Source organism: Tachyglossus aculeatus, chromosome 23 (assembly GCF_015852505.1).
Source record: "Tachyglossus aculeatus isolate mTacAcu1 chromosome 23, mTacAcu1.pri, whole genome shotgun sequence".
Classification (NCBI taxonomy): Eukaryota; Metazoa; Chordata; class Mammalia; order Monotremata; family Tachyglossidae; genus Tachyglossus; species Tachyglossus aculeatus.
In genome coordinates, this window is record NC_052088.1 from 42,996,675 (window position 1) to 43,010,630 (window position 13,956).

At 53.0% G+C, this 13,956-nt stretch overlaps 1 protein-coding gene across 1 annotated transcript in view; it reads right to left on the reverse strand.

Moving 5' to 3' along the window:
- Nucleotides 1–7,699: 7,699 nt before the first annotated feature.
- Nucleotides 7,700–13,956, reverse strand: part of PSEN1 (presenilin 1) — a 56,082-nt gene continuing 49,825 nt past the window's right edge. The window contains exon 10 of the mRNA XM_038765696.1: nt 7,700–8,353. Within this exon, the coding sequence (XP_038621624.1) occupies nt 8,198–8,353 (156 nt within the window). The 3' untranslated portion in view covers nt 7,700–8,197. The remainder of the gene's footprint in view (nt 8,354–13,956) is intronic.

Below are 13,956 nucleotides of genomic sequence, written 5' to 3' on the forward strand. Positions count from 1 at the left end.
CGCGCCCCACAATTCAAACCGCAGTTGAGGGGAACCCCCACACCCGATCCGGGGGGGAAATCGCGGAGCCGGGCTCTTCCTCAGATGTTCGACAAAGCGCAGGGAGGGCTGCCGCTGGGCCTATCTCCTCTCTTTTCCCACGGCGGGTCCGAGCGGGCCAGGCGGGGTAAGGGGGAAGGGGACCCCCTTCAGAGCTGCCGGTTCAGTTTCTGGGCCTGCCGCTCCTTGGCCTCGAAGGCGGATTTGGTCTCCTGCAGCTGGGCGATGGTCTCCCGGGCCTCTGTGAGGTCCTGGCAGAGGCGTCCGTACTTCTGGGTCAGGGCCTGGTTCTCTCGCCTCAGGCCCTGCACCGCCTCGCCCACCTCCTCCGCCTGCTTGGCCAAGTGCATTTTCAGCTGCTCCACTTCGGAGAGCACCGTCTCCATGCTCTTCACCGGAGAGTCCAGCTTCCCCCTGGACACGGCGGTGGCCGGGAGCCGCGGAAAAGGGAGAGGGCAGACGGGTCTGAGCCTTCCCACCCGCATTATATCCCGTCTTATCCCGCCCGCTTCCCTCCCCCTCGCCCCTAATCTCCTTTGCTCGGCTAAACTCCTTTCGGGGCGATGGTGGAGGGGAATCCAGGTCGGGTCCAGAGCCCAGGAGGGGCGTCTAGGTAACCCAAGCTGGAAATTCCCAGGCCGGGGGCCGAGGAGAGTTCCGGGAGCCGGCTACCGGGGACGGGATTAGGCCCGTGCTCTCTCCTCTAGACCGTGCTGAGGATATCACCGCATTCCCATTTGTTCATTTGATCGTATTTATGTGCGGTGCACTGTCCTAAGTGCTTGGGAGAGTACGCTGCAACAGTAAACAGAGAAGCGGCGTGGCTCAGTGGAAAGAGCCCGGGCTTTGGCGTCGGAGGTCGTGGGTTCGAATCCCGCCTCCGCCAGTTGTCAGCTGTGTGACTTTGGGCAAGTCGCTTCACTTCTCTGGGCCTCAGTTCTCTCATCTGTAAAATGGGGATTAAGACTGTGAGCCCCCTGTGGGACAACCTGATCACCTTGTAACCTCCCCAGCGCTTAGAACAGTGTAAGTGATAAGTAATAATTAATAAGTAATAAGTAATAAGAATATAGTAAGCGCTTAATAAAACAGACGCATTCCCCGCCCACAATTCCCACTTAGTACGGCACTTAGCACAGTGCCCTATACTACTGGTGATGGGTTGATTGATCAACTGATAGTCACTAGAAATCCCTTTAACCTCCAGACTACAAATGCTGATTTGCAACCGCCAGAGGCAAATAATCGGAATAATGGCATTTGTTAAGCGCTTCCTGTGTTCTAGGCACTGTACTAAGCGCTGGGCGGGGGGGGGGGCGGGGGGAATAAGTGCCAATTAGGTTGGACACAGTCCTCGTCCCACATTGGGCTATTGCTCTTCACGATCTTCATCTGGAACTGAGGCCCAGGGAAGTGAAGTGACTTCCCCAAGGTCACACGGCAGACAAGTGGCAGAGCCGGGATTAGGACCCACGATTTTCTGACGCCCAGGTTCTACCTAGTAGGCCCTGCTGCTTTTCCTGTGGGAGTCCAATCCCCTCTCTTGGGAAGCCTACGGTTTCAAATGGTGAGCCAGCCCAAGCAATAAAGACGGCGCATCACTAATTCTCTCTGCAATCAGCCGAGTGACATTAATCCACTCGATCCATTCCAGCCCCACGGCCAAATCCCCTGGGATTTGCCAGCTACCATCTGTTCACAGAAATCAGAGCCTCAAAAAGCTGGCTCCCCCTCCTCCTAGCTGAGGTCCCAGCCATCGAAATAGTCCAGTCCATCAGCGGACATGCAGAGGTGAAACCCGGAATTCATCTGCTCCCATAGATTTCCTTACAGTTTGCTTCCTGGAAGCCCCGCTTCACTGTGCGGCCTGGATCATTTTTCTACAGAAATGTTTAGGCCATGCTTCCCCCCTCCTCAAAAGACTCCAATGGTTGCCCACCCGCCTCCATATCAAACAAAACGTCTCACTGTCGGCTTTAAATCAGTCAATCCCCTTGCCCCCTCCTCCCTCACCTCGCTGCTCTTCTACTCCAACCCGGCCGGCACACTTTGCTCCTCTAATGCCAACCTTCTCACTGTGCCTCCATCTCGTCTATCTGGTCGTCATCCTCTCGCCCATGTCCCGCCTCTGGCAGACAAATACTCTCCCCTCTTCAACCAGAGGCCCTCCCTGACCAAGCCCTCCTTTCCTCTTCTCCCACTCCTCTGTTTCACCCTGATTTGCTCCCTTTATACCTCCCCACTCCCTGCCCCACGACCCTTATGTCCCTATCTGTCACTTATTTATCTCTATTAATGTCTGTCTCCCCGCCTCAAGACTGTAAGCTCGTTGTGGGCAGGGAATGTGTCTGTTCATCGTTCTATCGTGCTCTCCCAAGTGCTTAGTAAAGTGCTCTGCACACGCTAAACACTCAATAAGCATTCCCCCTCTAGAATGGGAACTTGTGGGCAGGAATGTGTCTGTTCAGTCATTCATTCATTCAATCAATCATTCAATCATATTTATTGAGCGCTTACTGTGTGCAGAGCACTGTACTAAGCGCTTGGGAAGTACAAGTTGGTTACTATATGCCAATCAATCAGTGGTAATTATTGCGGTATTCGTTAAAGCGCATGTTACCTGCCAGGCACTGAACTAAAGGCTGGGGTAGATATGAATTAATCAGATTGGACGCGGTCCCAGTCCCACTCGGGGCTCACGGCCTTAATCCCCATTTTACAGATGAGGGAACAGAGGACCAGGGAAATGACTCAGCCAAGGTCACGCAGCAGAGAAGGATTAGAAACCAAGTCCTTCTCACCCCCAGGTCCACCTTCTAACACTAGACAACAACCTGAAAGATGATTTAGGTTCTTTCTCAGAAGGAAATGCATCTTCCTCTATTTCCTTATCTTATCTCCTCCTGGCATCCCAGAATGAGAGGCAGCGAGGCCTAGTGGATAGAGCGAGAGAGGGGGAAGAGGGGAAAGAGGAGGAAAAGGGGGGAAAAGGAAGGGGAGTATTGTTGTATTGTACTCTCCCAAGCGTTCGGTGCAGTGCTCTGCGCACAGTAAGTTCTCAAATACCACTGATGGACAGGGAACGTGCCCAAAAACTCTGTCGGATCGTACTCTCCCAAGCGCTTAGGACAGTGCTCCGCAGGCAACGTGGCCAAGTGGATAGAGCCTGGGCCGGGAGGAAGACCTGGATTCTAACCCTGGCTCTGCCACTTGTCTACTGTATGACCTTGGGCGAGTCACGTCACTTCTCTGGGTCTCAGTCGCCTTGTCTGTAGAACGGGGATGAAGACCGTGAGCCCCGCGTGGGACAGGGAGGGTGTGTCCAACCTGATTAGCTTGTATCTACCCCGGTGCTTAGAAAAACCGACTGGGAATGGGTCAGTTATAGGGTGCTCACTGACTGAGCCCCTTCCTTCCTCTCCCCCTCGTCCCCCCTCTCCATCCCCCCCATCTTACCTCCTTCCCTTCCCCACAGCACCTGTATATATGTATATATGTTTGTACATATTTATTACTCTATTTTATTTGTACATATCTATTCTATTTATTTTATTTTGTTAGTATGTTTGGTTTTGTTCTCTGTCTCCCCCTTTTAGACTGTGAGCCCACTGTTGGGTAGGGACTGTCTCTAGATGTTGCCAATTTGTACTTCCCAAGCGCTTAGTACAGTGCTCTGCACATAGTAAGCGCTCAATAAATACGAATGATGATGATGATGCTCACCCAAGCGCTCTCCACACAGTGAGCGCTCAATAAATATGATTGACGGACTTACCCCTCCCATCCTGCTGACCAGTCAGCCCCCCAAACTGCCACACCCTCCCGAAGCCTCTCCCAACCAATCAATCAATCATATTTATTGAGCGCTTACTGTGTGCAGAGCACTGTACTAAGCGCTTGGGAAGTACAATCAATCAATCAATCGTATTTATTGAGCGCCCCGGGACCAACCCCCCAGATGGAGGGGTGCACTCAGGCCGGGACCCCGATTTAAGAGCAAGCTTCCTCGTGTCAACCCCTCCCTCCGGAGGGCCCGGTCCTCAACTCTACTTAAGAGGCCAGGCGCGGTTAGGATCCATGCACTCTTTATTTTAGTCGTTTGACAACCACAGGAAAATTCGCAATCCTCTATCAAAATCGTAGATTATCAAGAATTTGAAAGGTGTTTAAAAAAAACGTTGTATTCACATTCCGTTCAGGTTATGTACAAACCAGTGTCTGGAAAAACGAAACAAACAAACGCTCGAGTTGGGGAATCCCGCCGTATCCCACGTTCCAGCTCTTCCGATCGCTGAGTTAAGCCAGGTAACCCCGGCCACGACGGACAAGCACCGCCCTTCGGGGGCTCCGTCCTCTCCCCGTAAAAGCCGCGGCGGAGAATTCCGACGACTTGGAGCACGTTTGGAGAGGGGGATAGTCCGGGACGCCGAGGCCGGATTGGAATGCCGCTCCCGTCCACCCTACGGTGGACGGGAGGTGGGAGGGATCCTCCATCCCTACAAACGGCCCGTCTACGCTCCCACGTGCGTAGAGACAGGGCTCCGGCGGCCCGCTTAACCGCGGGCCTCGGCGAGGTGGGCTGAAGAGGCGGAATGGCTTCGTTCCCCGCGATCCTCAGCGAGGCGGGTGTTGGAGCAGCTTTAGCTTGGCTGCTCCGGCCACCTGCCTGACCCTCCCCTCCGGCCAAAGCTGCCTCCGTCGGATCATCCACGTGCATCCTCACGCCCGTGGCTCCGCGCCTTCGCTTCTAACCGGGAGGTCGGGAGACGGACCCGGATCCGCCCCTCAGCCGGGGAAGGTGGAAGGGAAGGATCAGAGCCCAGCCGGATTCCAGTTTTAACGGCTCCACCCGGGGCGGTGGACGGAAGGAAGGGATGGATTTGGAGGAAAGGGGGGGAAGAAAAAGCACTGGAGGACTGTCTCCTGAAATGAACAAAACACCTGGGCTGGCTTCTGTTGATGTGAACTTAAAAAGCGCTGCTCTGACAGCGGGGGGAAGGACATAAGGCTCTTATGGAGTTATTGCGATTTGAGCTCACAGCCCCAAGGACGGGACCCTAAGGAACGCCAACCGCGAAGAAGCATCGACCGACGCGATTTTCCGAAGGCAGCCACGGAGACGGAAAAGACGAGGGGAGGTACGGACGGGTTTCCGCTTCTGCCATTAACGCTTCCTTCTCCTTCACTCTCTCCTCTCAGCTCCTCGTGGGTGGGGAACGCGTTCGGCTGATTCAATCAATCGGATTCATCGAGCACTTAGGGTGTGTGGAGCGCTGTGCTAAGCGCCTGGGAGAGTCCGCTACAATGGAGTTGGTAGCCACGTTCCCTGCCCTCAGGGAGCTTACGGTCTAGAGGGAAGGAAGGCTCCCGTAATTCTGTTGGACTGCGCTCTCCCAAGCGCTTAGTACAATGCTCTGTGCATAATAAGCGCTCAATAAATACCATCGCTTGATTGAGTGAGTACAAGGAGAGTCAGGAGGCACAGGCTTTATTTCTTACTTGGGCATTCACTGTGCACACTTGACAACCCACTCATCACCCATATTCCAAGTAAAGACTCAAATTGGCATGTAAAGTGCTTTGCTACCTCAGCCTTGGTGGGAAGAAGGACACTCTTAGGATAAGGGGGGAAAAAAAGGGCGCTCGTCTAGTGTTTGAAGAAAAAAAAAACACCCCAAACCCAACACTCGCCCCCTCAAAGCCGCGAGACGAGTCTCCTCACCCACTCCGAGCCAACTGGGAGATGCAAATCCCCGAAGCGGAATCATTCCGTCAGGTGACGGGTTTGGTGTCCATTTCATCTCACCTCAGCCACCCGAGGCATCCCTCCGTGCACACGTTCTGAGGGAAAACGGTCCGCATCGTCTCCGCCTTTCCCCTCTGCACGCTAAAACCCGGGGAGGGGGGGTGGGAGGGATCTATCCTTGGCTGTGGAAGACTGCAAGTTGGACGACGGGAATTCTGGACTGGCCCCCATCGGAGCGTCTCGGGGCGGGTGGGGTGGGGGGAAGCCCCCGCGATCGAGAGCCACTGTTTATTAGCCGCCATCTCCATCCGTAAGTCAGCGACTCGGCCGAGAGGTGCCAACGGGCCTTAGAGGTACTGCGATCCCTTTTCGGAACAAGGGGGATGACGATGCCCGACCCGAACACGTAGAGTTCTCCGAGATGACGCTTGGCATAAGTGACGAATGATATGACAGACGAGAGGGAGAGGGGGGGAGAGTCTCTGATTTGCCACCTGGCTATCCATTAAGTTTCGCTCACGCGACACCTGGGGTGAGAACTCTCTGGGCCGACCGATGGTGGAAAAATCAGCGGGTGGCTAGAGGGCTACTCTCTACCACCACGTGAGCTTGTGGGAGTAGGGAAGAGAGTGGAGATGGAGAGGAACGGGAAGGAAAAGAATGACAATAATTCCCCCCCCCATCCCTTTCTTTCTCCTCCCTTCCTCCCTCACAGTCACCTCACGATGGCTGAAGGTGGGTATGAAGTGGCCCCCATTGCCACCTTCGCTGCCCAACCCTGGCTGTGTCTTCATACATACATGAGTGGCAAAATTCTCAAGACAAAACCCAAGTTCGGGGGCCTAAACGGGGGTTCGCTTGCTATTGTGACCCACGGTTAGCAGGGAGCCATCTCCTGAGGTGGATAGTGAACGCTCCGGATCCAAGGGGGAACTGACAACTGCGGCTAATCAATGGCTGGTTCACCCTCTGGACGATGAGGAAAGACACTCGTCGTACGTTGCTCACAGGGTTGAGTCTTCGCTCCTCCGTCACAGATGCTCGCTGGGGCGAAGACACCCGTAGGAGAAAAACGGTCTGACGGGGCTTGGGTTCCGCCCGCTCACATACGTTAAGGGTGATGAGGTCCGGAGGGAGCTTGGCGTTTTGGGGGTCCACATCTACCCCTCCCGGATTTAAGCGGCCCGATCCCGCCCCGGATTCGAACAGGGGGAGACAGGCAAATAGACAGGGGTGGCTGCCGGAGACGGCGGGTGAGATTAAGAGACGGAGAGACAAGACGGGAACACCGCCTGCGAAGTGCCAGCCATTTTACTGTTCTGAATTCCGCACCCTTTTTTGGCCACACGCTTTTGGGTTTGGCAGTTGTGGAAGAAATTGGAACAGAAGCAGCAGCCCCCTTCCCTTAAGAAAAAAAAAAAAGAAAAAAATCCACAGATTTTTTTTTTTGCATGTCGCAGAGGAGGATTCAAATCCCGGAAGGTCTGCAGATCGCGCTGCAAGGACAGGCCCATCTGCCTTATCCGCTTACGGAAGAAAATCGGATGGCGAGGTCGGGGAAGGACCCTGGAAGATAAGGGACTGGATCCCATTTGAGTTCATTGCACTGTTCAAATGAGTCAAATTAGGAAGGGGGATAGGGAAGAGCCGTCCTCTTAAGCCCTGTACCGATATCTTTCCTTTTTTTCGAAGCTTCACATCATTCTAGACCGACCTGGCTTCGGTGAAGAAATGGCCACGGACGAGGGCGTCGGAGATCCAGGTCTTGAGAGTTCGAGACGGTGAACGTGAGAAGGCGGCTGCCCGGGTGGAAAAGCGGGAATTTCCGGCTTGAAAGCCCGGAAAGGCCCACTTCTCCGCCGAGGGCGGCGGAAGGATTTCTCTTCTTCGATCTCGCCGCCCCGGGGCCCGCGAAACGGGTCGACGCTCCGGGCTGGTAGAATCCCCTTCCCTCGTTCCGCCTCTCGTCGAGAGTAGTCCTGAGTTTCTGTAGTGTTGGCGAGACCTGTGGCCAAGGAGTTAAAACTGCTGGTGGAAGCATTAGTAACTTTTTTTAAAAAATTTTTTTTGGCCCGCGGTTCTCAATCCCGTTGCTGAGCCTCTCCGACCGGGGGCAGGGGTTGTCTGGTTTCCTTGCACTCAGATCCGGGGGTGCCCGGCCTTCGAGAAGCAGCCCGCCCAAAACCGTTTTTTACGTAGGAGGAGTCCGTCGCTCTGGCTGGAAGTTGCGACACACCCGGCGAGAAATCCGATCTCTCGTTCTGGGGGCGCGGGGGGAGAGGAAGGAAAGAAAAAGACAAAAAAAATCTCCGTTCTCTCCAGATTTCGCTACAGTCAGAAAGAGGAAAATCTGGGGGGGGGTTGGAAATGGGTTGCGGTGGGGTTGGGGGGGGGATTCCCAAGTCCATTGTGCTAGATATAAAACTGGTGGAATGCTAGCTGGTCCATAAAAGGCTGCACGAGGTTATCTGTGGCAAAGTAGAAAACGAGCCCAAACGTGATGGAGATGGGAAGAGCTGGTAAGGCCTTCTTGAAGATGGCGAGAAGCAGGAGGGTAAGGCACAAACCCTGCGGAGAAGAACGAGCGGGAACAGAGTCAAATCATCGGCATCGTCAGTGGGATCTCGTTTTTACGGTATCCGCTCGGCGCTTATTTCGTGCCAGGCCAGGCGCTGTACTGAGCGCCGGGGTGGATTCGCGCTCACCGGGCCGGGCACAGCCCAGGTCCCACGTGGAGCTCACGGTCGTGAGCGTGGGAGATCATCACCGTCATCAATCGTATTTATTGAGCGCTTACTATGTGCAGAGCACTGTACTAAGCGCTTGGGAAGTACAAATTGGCAACATATAGAGACAGTCGCTACCCAACAGTGGGCTCACAGTCTAAAAGTGGGAGACAGAGAACAAAACCAAACATACTAACAAAATAAAATAGAATAGATATGGGTGGCGGAGCCAGGATTGGGACCCACGTCCTTCTGAGTGCCAGGCCCGGGCTCTACCCACTAGACAACACTGCTTCTTGAGCACTTACTGTATGCACAGCACTGTTCAAGTGCTTTTTTTTATACAATGGTATTTGCTAAGAGCTTAGGAAGGCACTGTTCTAATGTGCCAGCACTGTTCTAAGCGCTGGGGTAGATACAAGCTAATCAGGTTGGACACAGTACCAGGTGGGGCTCACAGTCATAATCTCCATTTTACAGAGGAGGGAACTGAGGCCCAGAGAAGTGAAGTGGCATAATAATAATAATAACAGTACTCGTTAAGCGCTTGCTCTGTGCCAAGCGCTATTCTAAGCGCTGGGGTGGATGTAAGAGACTCAGGTTGGACACAGTCCCTGTCCCCCCGTGGGGCTCACACTCTTGACCCCCAATTTCCAGATGAGGGAACTGAGGTCCAGAGAAGTGAAGTGACTTGTCCAAGGTCACCCGGCAGACAAGTGGTGGGGCCGGGACTAGAACTCAGGTCCTTCTAACACCCGGGCCCAGGCTCTACCCACTGGGCCTCGCTACTTCGCTGTGGAGTCGGTCTACACGGTTCCTGCCCGCGACGAGCTTACGGTCACGTGAGGCGACCCACGAGCTCCCTTACCGAGTCAGGAAACCCCGCTTCCCTTAGGGCCTGGCTTCCCTCAATGAAGCTCTCTGAAGGGAAACATTTTCCTTAGGCAAAAGAGAAGGGATACTAAAGCAACTTATTTTTAATGGCATTTGTTAAGCACTTACTATGCGTCGGCGCTGGGCCCGATGCAAGTTAATTGAAAATAATAATAATTATGGTTTTTGTTAAGTGCTTACTACGTGCCGGCACCGTTCTAAGCGCTGGGGCGTTTACCAGCAAATCGGGTCGGTCACAGTCCCTGTCATCATCATCATCATCATCAATCGTATTTATTGAGCGCTTACTATGTGCAGAGCACTGTACTAAGCGCTTGGGAAGTACAAATTGGCAACACATAGAGACAGTCCCTACCCAACAGTGGGCTCACAGTCTAAAAGGGGGAGACAGAGAACAAAACCAAACATACCAACAAAATAAAATAAATAGGATAGATATGTACAAGTAAAATAAATAAATAAAGTAATAAATATGTACACCACGTGGGGCTCACAGTCTCCATCCTCATTTTACAGATGAGGCAACTGAGGCGCAGAGAAGTGAAGTGACTCGCCCAAGGTCACACCGCATATAAAGGGCAGAGCCGGGGTCAGACAGGCCCGGGCTCGATCCACTTAGGCCATGCGGCTTCTCACGGCATAATTAACTCCGTTGGACACAGTCCCCGTCCCACATGGGGCTCGCAGTCTTAATCCCCGTTTTAGAGATAGGGTAACTGAGGCCCAGAGAAGTGAAGTGACTCGCTCAAGGTCACGCGGCGGACAGGTGGCGGAGCCAGGAACAGCTCCTGGTAAGAAGGAAACAAAGTTCTAAGACTTTTCTTTGTTTTTCATCTCTAGCGCAAGGCTAATCCAGAGCACTTCCCCTGCGGGAGCTAAAATCTGTATGCTGATGGAAAACAGTCAAGGGATAATCCATGGAGATTAGAATCCGGGTCCCTCTGATTTCCAGTTGCCCGCTCTACCCACGAGGCCAGGCTTTTTTCCTCCATCTGACTGAAGGATGATGTCAGTTTTAAAAAGGCAGCCGAACGACACCCATACACTTTACTAAATCTGATCTAGACTGTGAGCCCGTTGTTGGGTAAGGGACCGTCTCTGTTGCCGAACTGTACTTTCCAAGCGCGGTGCTCTGCACGCAGTAAGCGCTCAATAGATATCACTGAGTGAATGAATGAATAAACTCTAAATTATATCAAATAATGAGAAGCAGTGTGGCCTAGAATTCTAGGTTAGCTTCTTCCTTCCTTCCTTCTTCCCTCCCTCCCTCTCTTCTCTCTCTCTTTCACTGAGCACTTCCTACACGCCAAACACTGTGGTAAGCACTGGGGTAGGTATAGGTGAATCAGGCCGGACACAGTCCTCGTCCGCATGGGGCTCAGTGTCTAAGGAGGAGGGAGAGCGAGGATTGAATCCTCATTTTGCCACTGAGGAAACAGGCCCAGGGAAGTGAAGTGACTTGCCCAAGGTCACACGGCAAGCAAGGCGGCATTAGAACCCGGGTCCTCTGACTCCGAGGCCCGAGCTCTTCGAGCCTGGGTCCCGAGAGGCACGGAAAGAATTTCCCAGTTCCTGATGTAGACAGGCAATGGAAGAGCCCTTTTTGGAAACAAGGCACACTGGGAATACCTGGTTCTCCTTGAAACGTACCACAGTTTATACCGCCGCTGTATATTTCCAAGAGAACGAAAGTATTTCCCGTTTATAAACAACTGTATAAACTCAACAGCTGAACAGAGGAGCAAAGGGGTGACTAAGGAACTCGGAGGAAGGCAAACCACATTTAAATGCGATCGGTGGGGAGCATCGATAATAATAAATCACTGTGGTATTAAGCACTTACTAGGTGCCAGGCACCGTACTGAGCGCTGGGCTGGAGTCACGTAAATCGGGTTGGACAGTTACCTGGGACTGACAGTCTCAAGCCCCATTTTACAGATGAGGGAACCGAGGCCCAGAGAAGTGCAGTGACTTGTCCAAGCGATTCTCCCTCAAAATACAAGCCATCCAACACCACCAGACTCAAGAGCACACCAAAGCAAACCAAAAACTGCGAGCGCAGAGATGGCGAACTTTCCAAAAAAATGTCACCAAAGATGAGCGTGCCCTGTGAGGGTTTTGCGTATTTATGTTTGTTCCGTTAAGGGCTCGAACACGTCAAGTTAACGCTCTGCAAAAATTACCCAGCTGCCCCCTGGGGAATGTCACTTGTTAGGCAAAACCATCACTTGTCACACAAATGGTTTTAGGGCAAAAAAGTGATGAAATTAGCAACCCCTCCACCTAGAAATGGAAATAATGCTCCCCTTCCCCCCCTTTTAATGGTACTTGTTAAGCTGTTAATATGAGCCAGGCACTATGCTAAGCACTGGGGGTAATCCAAGCTAACCTGGTTAGACGCAGCCCACGTCCCACGTGGGACTCACGGTCTTCTTCCCCGTTATCCAGATTCACTCATTCAATCGTATTTATTGAGCGCTCACTATGTGCAGAGCACTGCACTAAGCACTTGGGAAGTACAAGTTGGCAACATATAGAGATGGTCCCTACCCAACAGCGGGCTCACAGTCTAGAAGGGGGAGACAGACAACAAAACAAAACATATTAACAAAATAGAATAAATATGTACAAATAAAATAGAGCAATAAATATGTACAAACATATATACATATATACAGGTGGTGAGGGGAGGGGAAGGAGGTAAGGTGGGGGGGATGAGGAGGGGGAGAGGAAGGAGGGGGCTCAGTGTGGGAAGGCCTCCTGGAGGAGGTGAGCTCTCAATAGGGCTTTGAAGGGAGGAAGAGAGCTAGCTTGGTGGATGTGCGGAGGGAGGGCATTCCAGGCCAGGGGGATGACGTGGGCCGGGGGTCGATGGCGGGACACGCGAGAACAAGGCATGGTGAGGAGATTAGCGGCACAGGAGTGGAGGGTGCGGGCTGGGCTGGAGAAGGAGAGAAGGGAGGTGTAGGAGGAGGGGGCGAGGGGATGGACAGCCTTGAAACCGAGGGTGAGGAGTTTTTGCCTGATGCGTAGGTTGACTGGTAGCCACTGGAGATTTTTGAGGAGGGGAGTAACAGGCCCAGAGCGTTTCTGGACAAAGATGATCTGGGCAGTCGTGTGAAGTATGGATTGAAGTGGTGAGAGACAGGAGGACGGGAGATAGGAGAGCAGGCTGATGCAGTAATCCAGTCGGGATAGGATGAGAGACTGAACGAGCAGGGTAGCGGTTTGGATGGAGAGGAAAGGGCGGATCTTGGCGATGTTGCGGAGGTGAGATTGGCAGGTTTTGGTGATGGATTGGATGTGAGGGGTGAACGAGAGAACAAAGTCGAGGATGAACACCAAGGTTGCGAGCTTGTGAGACGGGAAGGATGGTAGTGCCGTCAACAGTGATGGGAAAGTCAGGGAGAGCGCAGGGTTTGGGAGGGAAGACAAGGAATTCAGTCTCGGACATGTTGAGTTTTAGATGGCGGGCAGACATCCAGATGGAGATGTCCTCAAGGCAGGAGGAGATACGAGCCTGGAGGGAGGCAGAGAGAGCAGGGGCAGAGACGTAGATTTGGGTGTCATCAGTGTAGAGATGACAGTTGAAGCCGTGGGAGCGAATGAGTTTGCCAAGGGAGTGAGTGTAGATAGAGAACAGAAGGGGACCGAGAACTGAGCCTTGAGGAACCCCTATGGTAAGGGGATGGGAAGGGGAGGAGGAGCCCACAAAAGAGACTGAGAATGAACAGCCAGAGAGATAAAAGGAGAACCAGGAGAGGACAGAGTCTGTGAAGCCAAGGTTGGATAGTGTGTTGAGGAGAAGGGGGTGGTCCACAGTGGTGAAGGCAGCTGAGGGGTCGAGGAGGATTAGGATAGAGTAGGAGCCGTTGGATTTGGCAAGCAGGAGGTCACTGGTGACCTTTGAGAGGGCAGTTTCCGTGGAATGTAGGGGACGGAAGCCAGACTGGAGGGGGTCGAGGAGAGAGTTGGTGTTGAGGAATTCGAGGCAGCGCATGTAGATGACTCATTCAAGGAGTTTGGAAAGGAATGGTAGGAGGGAGATAGGGCGATAACTAGAAGGTGAGGTGGGGTCAAGAGAGGGTTTTTTTAGGATGGGAGAGACGTGGGCATGTTTGAAGGCAGAGGGGAAGGAACCAGTGGAGAGTGAGCGGTTGAAGATGGAAGTTAAGGAGGGGAGAAGGGACTGAGCGAGAGATTTCATAAGATGAGAGGGAATTGGGTCAGAAGCACAGGTGGCCGGAGATGAGGTCACTGAAGTACAGAGAAGTGAAGCAACTTGCCCAAGGTCACACAGCAGATGAGTTGGCGGAGACGGGATTAGAACCCAGGCCTTTCCACTTAAGAAGACTGTAGGGACAGCCTACCAGAAACTGCCAGAAGCAGCTGGCCTGCCCCTTTAAGGATGGCCTCCGGCAGGCCCACCTTATTTTAATTTTTTTGTGTGGTATTTGCTAAAAACATACTATGTGCTAGGCACTCTTCTAAGCACTGGGGAAGATATCAGGTTGGACACAGTCCCAGTCTTCATCCCCATTTTACAGATGA